This window comes from Pteropus alecto, unplaced genomic scaffold, assembly GCF_000325575.1.
Source record: "Pteropus alecto unplaced genomic scaffold, ASM32557v1 scaffold3, whole genome shotgun sequence".
In the NCBI taxonomy this organism is placed as follows: Eukaryota; Metazoa; Chordata; class Mammalia; order Chiroptera; family Pteropodidae; genus Pteropus; species Pteropus alecto.
The window spans coordinates 45,844,067-45,851,214 of record NW_006442484.1 but is presented as its reverse complement, the minus strand read 5'-3'; the positions used below and the strand labels follow the sequence as shown (position 1 = coordinate 45,851,214).

The 7,148-nt window shown below is 42.6% G+C and overlaps 1 protein-coding gene across 1 annotated transcript; it reads right to left on the bottom strand.

Moving 5' to 3' along the window:
- Nucleotides 1-5,553: 5,553 nt before the first annotated feature.
- On the bottom strand, nt 5,554-7,032 carry HOXD1 (homeobox D1). Its single transcript, XM_006921229.2, has 2 exons — nt 6,379-7,032; nt 5,554-5,981 (listed from the first exon to the last, which is right to left on the bottom strand). Exons 1-2 carry the CDS (start codon nt 7,007-7,009, stop codon nt 5,650-5,652), a joined length of 963 nt encoding a protein of 320 aa, XP_006921291.1. The 5' UTR covers nt 7,010-7,032; the 3' UTR covers nt 5,554-5,649.
- Between the last annotated feature and the right edge of the window lie 116 nt (nt 7,033-7,148).

Here is a 7,148-nt window from a genome sequence, read left to right as displayed (position 1 = left end):
GAATAGTATAGGACCACTATTATGTACAAGGTACTCAATAAGAGATAAAATAGATACCCATGGAGAGAGAACTAATGTGGAGAGAAGAGAGGGAGAAGGAGAATTAGAGGGTGAAGGTGAGAAAGAGAGAAAGAACGAGAGAGACATAATATGGCAGGAGACAGAAAATACTGACCGAGTAATATAAACAATAAATACTACAGAAAATGGGTAGTAAACTCATTTTAAATTTGAATAGTGCAAAAAAGATTTCACAGAGGTGGTAGGATTTAAGCTGTGCTATCAAGGATGACTTTGGACAGGCAGGATGGAGGTAGGAGATAATTATGAGAGAGAAGAATGGTATGAGAAGAAGTTCTGAGGCAAAAAAAAAAAAATGCAGAAATTTCCTTCCTAGCTGCCTATTCCAACTTTCATAATCTATCCGGGAGAGGATAAGCAAACAGACCATACTAACTGAGGTGAAGTTTTTGTGTCAAGAAATGGTATAAAATTAACATGGATAGACACAGATGTTGAGGAACTTGAATCTCAGGCTATACAGTTGAATTTCTCCCACTTAGCAACCAGGAGCTACTGAGAATTAAAACTGGAACACGATGAAGACAGGGCTTTGCAGTGGATCGGCTGAATAGGAAACTGGAGGCAAGGAGACCAGTGAGGCATCCATTGTGTGTCTGAATGAGAGCTGATAACGCTGAAGCCAATAGAGAAGGATAAAAAGCAGCACTTGCTGACTAATGGAAAGGTAGAATGATTTGGTCATTCATATATCTTTTCTTCAAAAGAAGAGAGCATTTATTTTGCAATCCTACATATCTTAGAAGAAAAATTTTTACTTATTTCTCTTTTCTGAATGTTGTCAACTTAGAAGTACAGAATTAAGGGCAAGAGACTGAGAATCTGAACGTGAAGTGCTGACACCCATCTGAAAATTTTCTTATTAGATCCAAATTTCTCTGTTGAAAGGGAAGTAATAACTAGTGGGTTGGGTGGGGTTCTGATCATCACTAGCTTTTTTGTCAAGTCAAGACCAACGAGAAACATTACTTAGTTCACACATACAAACATGCACATACATGTTCTAAAACAAGAGGGATGAAATTTTAAAGACCTCAGATATTACTCCAATAACAGCTTCTTTTTGATAATCTTATGGAGCTTTGATATCGTAATAACTAGCAGAGTGAAAGATTATAGAAGAATACTAAGGTGATAAGGAAACTTAGTGATTACCCAGACCAACTCCCTTTGTTTTATAGGAGAAACTGAGACAAGGGAAGTTGTTTTCCCGTTTAGTCAGAAAACACAGCTGGTGCTAAAATCCAAGTTTCCTCCCTTAGGAATAATGTTCTTTTTTACACAGTCCTTTTCCTCAGCCTCAGTGATTCCATCTTTCTGGGAAATGCCTAGAAGCTGAGAGTGTAGTCATGTCATCTCCGGCTCTGTATATCTCTTCTGTTTGTATCACTGAGAAGGAAATACATAGAAAATGCTCTCCAGGATAAGAGAGATCTCCCAGTCCAAGACAATGAAGTGATTCAGTCAGCCAGAATGAGACTGATATGCTCAGATTGTAGAACAGAGCCCAACCTGCCCTTGTCCATATTATCTACTATTGGATGCACTTCAAGAGGCACAAATTCTGGCTCTAAGATGTTGAAGAAAAGCAATCACTGCTATCATCTTACAGACAATGGCTGGGTAGCGGGCATGGAGAAATGGTTTCAGGTAGGAGCAGAGATGGATTTACCATCATCCCACAGAAACTTAAGCTTCACTAATTTGAGCCCTTCCAGGTCCTGGGAGATGCCCTAGCAATTTCATATTCATGATTTTTGTACTGTTTTCCTAAAGAAGACCCCTGAAATTATAGTTTAGATTCTACAAAACCCCTAAGGATAGGATGTGCTAGATAGTCTAGCGCCCTCTAGAAATGCTTCAAAAGTGTTAGTGACCTGCTTCATTAGCTATTACAAGTTCAGATGACCTCTCTTTGGTCATCCTTTCCAAATTATATCAATAAAACTATTAGAAATGGAATAGATAATATTCAAAATCTTTACAATCTAAGTAATAGAACTCCTTTTCATACCAATATTTAGGATTTCTTTCTTCTTGGTTCATTATAGAATTTAGCTAAACAGTTTCTATTAAAATTATGTTTCTGAAAAACGAGTGTAACTTAAGCAGTTACAAGTGAGATATTAAATAGAACTATTTTGTATATTTGTTACATGTTCACATCTGGGAAATATGCTACAGAAGTCAAAATCATGAAAATCTTGATTTTAATTTAGACAGGGATTTATCATTATTTGTGAGATATGTCCAGTATGGTTTCACTTTAAAACCACAAATAAAGTTTTATCAATGGGCATTTTTCTTGTTGAGAGGTCTGTGGTCAGACTAAACATCTCTCTCAACCTGATTAGGTCCTGAGGTTTTCAAATTCGATATTCGGAAAATATAGAGCATTTGTTTGGTCATAAGAAATAATTAAGAATGTCAGAGGTAATGAAACTCTTCTGATCCTGCCCCTCCTTTCTGATGACATGATAATCGAATATAACCTCTTCTGGTCTAGGGCCTTGCCATATATGAGATTGAGGCAGAATAGATCACACAAAATTAATCTAGGTGACATTGCTTTAGAGTTTTTACATCAGCAATCTTTTGTTTACTAATACTCAAGTGATGGAGGTTTTATATGTTATTAAATGCTTTATTTCTTCTTCCTCACTCCCAACTATCCTGAATCCAGAAAAATAGATCCATGGTCATTCTGCGAAGACAAAAAAACATTGAATAGTTAATTGTACAACACCCAGAATTGTCCATTGTGTATTCATTCTTGTAATGGATCACTGGAGGGTTAATTAGCATATTTAGTTTGAAATCTTATAAAATAGAAATGGGATTGTTTCAGCATTTGCGCAGTTTGCATAGTAACCATCACTTCATGAAAGATCTGACTCAGAATAACACAAGGCTCTGAATAATGAGGGAAATGTTCTATAAACAATCCACATGGGCTAGGTAACTCCACTGATGGGATATATTTGATAATTTCTAAAATCCACTTTTTCTATATAAACTGTAATCCTGGGCACTGCATTTGCTTTCTTAAAATTGAACTCTCTTCCAAAGGTAGGCCTAAAATAAAATGTGCAGAAGTCATTGAATTATTTCTGTAGTATTTTCATATTGGAAGAGACTTCCAGAGGTCACCTAGTTCATCCCCATCTCCAGCCAGGATTCTCCCTAGTACTGAATATAGCAATATAGTGATCTGCATTAAGAAAGCTTTTAAAGATCCCCAGAGTTGGTCAAAAAATAGCTAATATTGGCCTGATTCGTAGCACGGCATTAGAAATATGTCAAAATAGCCACCTTAATCAAGGAAGACATCCATCAGGGCTAAGTGCTCGTGGTAGCTTCAAAAGTAAAAGTTTTATTTTCTCAAAGAGAAGGGTGGTAGATTTAGGAAATGACCAAGTGAGTTGATATATATATTTAGGTGTACATTTGAATGTTTATCTAAAAGGAAACATTGTCTTGTCTAAACCACTGCAGGGGAAACCTAGAGGTGGCTGTAAGCAATCAGGTCATAACTCCTTTAACAAGTCCTTTCAAATAGCTACAGAGCTCAGAGGGGGAGCTGTTATTTCAAACAAGATCTAATTAGCATCAAGTTAGTGAAGGGCAGATGGAGAAACATAAGAATAATATTGACAGACCTGCTTGTTAAGTGATATCTTTTCTCCCTAATCAGCTGAGTTTGTTAGAATTGATAATTTTATTTCTTCAACTCCATTAAACTGCGAATGCGAAGGACAGGAATTTCATTATAATTTCAATGTTCCGAGACAATTAATCACATTATTGTTTTATAAGGAACATAATCCTCCACAATTATTAGACTTCTCAATTATTGGGTTTGAGGCAGTACTCTAGAATCTAGAAATCTCAGCTAAAAGAAGAGCTAAGGTTTTTATCTGCATTATTTGGGGCTTTAAGCCTTTCAATTGAACTATAGTAAGGAAAATGACCTGCCCTTACAACTGTCCCTAGTGTCCACTTGATTTTGTGTGTTAACATTGCATTTTTTCAAATATTTCTGTAAGGTTACATAAAAGCTTGGCCAACCATGGGTGCTTTCAGGGTTGGGATCTAGGGGGCTGGATGGAAATAAGTTTAGAGGTTTTTTTATCACATACCCTCATGCCAACTTTCAAACTGTATGCTTGTATTTCTTCCTACAAAGTTACTTAAAATTATTTTATTTCAAAAACAGAAAGGCATCTCTATGCTATCTCTTGTAAGGTCAGATGCTCTGTCTGGATTACAGGAATTGGAAATCTCCGACAACTGGCCTCTCCCAGTCTCCTTTGTAATACTTGACTTTGGAAATGGGAATTCGGCCATTGGGAACCTTTGATGTGCAGCTGCCTTTTTCAGAGAACATTAACCAAGAGTCTTCAGGTCACCCCTTCCTCTTCTTTTTGTGGGACCAGGAAACAAAAGAACAAGGAAACCTCCCGGCAGTGTCATCCTGTCTTGATGACATTCCCACTCTGGGTACCTAACCTTTGAGTTAATGTGCAGTCTACATAGTCGCCATAAAGCTACGGCATTTTACGGTAAGGAAGGATTCCTAGGTTACTTGGATATTTAGCAGAGTAAGTTTCTCCCTTAAAAACTGCTCAGATAATTGTTCCTAACTTGCTGTTCGTGTACACAACCTGTAAGAAGTGTTATTTTTTGAAGTTATCACTCCAAACAAATTCCCACAGCAGAATCAAGAAGTTCCAAACAGAAGAAACTGAGTCAACTTGAAAGATAATCAAAATGAAAGTAGGGAAAAGCAGAACATAGATTCTGTAATTTTATTATTAAAAAGTTCAAAGTTTTTTTACATGCTATGACATTAAATGTCATATATGTTCATTGCAAGCAAACCTTTTTAAAAATAAATATACATACTGTATATATTTACATTCAAGTTTGAGTAACTGGTGTCAAGGTGTAGTTCAGGTTCTAATCTTTACCCACCTTGTATATTTGTTCAGCTACTAATTAAACAGCGATTGTATCTTCACTCAGGCACATGGAGAGGTAGAAACTGCTTCTTAAAGAAAAACAAAACTGGAGTGCAAATGTGAAGATTATCATTGAAGCAGCTTAGCTACATTAAGGAGGCCCTAACAAGCTTTGGTCATCTCAAGAAGCTAAATACATGTAGCCTTATCCTTTAAATTAAAACCAGAAACACTTTGGGTAAATGCTAATTTGAGCACAACAGAGAGTTGGGCAGACCTCAGCAACTAATGCACTGCCACTCTGCACCCAAGAATTATATATGACTAAGGCAACATAGCAGCAGGGCTGAGCTGGCAGCCGGGCTCCTAATCCCTGATAAGACACAAATAATAAACACATGAGTGGCTTAAGAGTCCTCAAATTAATATCCGTACACTGACAGCTTGGAACTCAGAAGCCCACTAAGATACTTCCTTTCCCACGTGAAACCTCTGTTAATTTCTGCCCATGACCACCTCCATCCCAAACTGGGCTAGTAAGTCTAGATAGGGGTGGGGTGGCCCACGGCTTCTTCAGGCCAAGGTTCTTCAACCTCAGGACTAAATCTCATGAGGGTTCTTGGGCCTGAGAAGGGCTCCCTGGATTCTTGCCAGACTTGGTGGGGCTCATTCCTGATGGAGTAAGTTGGAGGGAAGCCACAGGTGTGGAGGGCAGAAGCCCTTCTCGTTCCCTTTTCTTCTGTTTCATCCTGCGATTCTGGAACCAGATTTTGACTTGGGTGTCATTCAGCTGCAGGGAGTTGGCTATCTCGATGCGTCGGGCTCGAGTTAAGTACTTATTGAAATGAAACTCTTTCTCGAGTTCTGTCAGTTGCTTAGTGCTGAAATTCGTGCGGATTGCGCTGGAGGGGCTAGCGGCTCCATACTCGGCGAGTTTGCCTGCAACGTAAAAACAGGGCATCAACAGGGCGAGAGGACAAGGAGACCGAATGAATACCGGCGAGCGGCCGGGCTGCAGTTACCATCAAAGTCACAGCGCAGCCCTCCTGGGTCCCTATGAACACAGTTGTGCCAAGAGAAACGCTCCACGGGGAGCGCCTCCTTGGAATTTTCTCCATGCCTGGCACATTCTCCAAGCGGGTATTCGGGACTCCGAGCGTGTATTCGGGACACGCTCATTGGAATTCGCCTGCTTTAGTAACGCCTTGGACGCGTTTCCTCCACAGAACCCAAACCGCCATCTAGAAGAACAGCGGCAAAATGCTGCCAGCACAATGCCACGGAGGAGGCTCCGACCCCAACCCCAGGAGCGTCCGTCCATGGCTCAAATACTTACTTTTCTTCGGGGCGTTCCTCTTCACTTTCATCCACTCGAACGTACTGAAAGCAGCTGGGAGGCCGGAGGCCGGTGAGGAGGACTTGGGGTAGGCGCCAGGGGCCGGGGACGCAGTCTGGAAGGCCCCGGGGGGGCCGTCGGCGGGCTCTTTGAGACACGACGGGAAGGGCCCGGGCTCGCTGAAGGCCCCGTAATCCACCTGGCCGCTGAGGAGCAAGGAGCTGCCGCCCGAAAAGACGGCCGAGGTGGCGTAGTGGACGTGTGCCCCGCCGTCATCGGCCGGCCGCCCGATCGCGCACGAGAAGTCGTATGCCGGCCCGGGCCCCGGCCCCAGGAAGCCGTAGTCTGCGCCCCCCGCCGCGGCAGGTGCAGCGCCTGGCTCGTAGGCACCCTCTAGGGTGTACGGCGCAAATGGGGGCGCGGCCGGAGGCTGCGCGGGGGTGGCCGGAGGCGAAGGCGCGGGTCGGGCGGCGGCCAGGGGCAGGCAGCTGATGAAGGCGCCTTCGCCGCTGCCCAGGGGGAAGGCAGGCTGCAGGGCCACTGGCCGCGCATCTGTGCGGCGGAACTTGGACGCGAAGCTGAGCAGGTCGCCGCCGCCCCCGCACGACATGTACTCCAGGTAGGAGCTCATGGTTCCGGCCCACCCACCTGCGCGCGGAGGCCTGGGCTGGGCTGCAGGGGTAGCAGGACCGCCACGCTCTGCGCCGCTCGGCCTTTCCCCTCTACCCGAGCTGCCCTCGCCGAGCCATGGCGAGCGAGCGCAAAGTAAA

Coding starts and splice junctions, on each gene's coding strand:
- HOXD1 (XM_006921229.2), bottom strand. CDS start 7,009: ATGAGCTCCTACCTGGAGTACATGTCGTGCGGGGGCGGCGGCGACCTG. Junction 5,982..6,378: donor GAGGAACGCCCCGAAGAAAA/GTAAGTATTTGA, acceptor TTTACGTTGCAG/GCAAACTCGCCGAGTATGGA.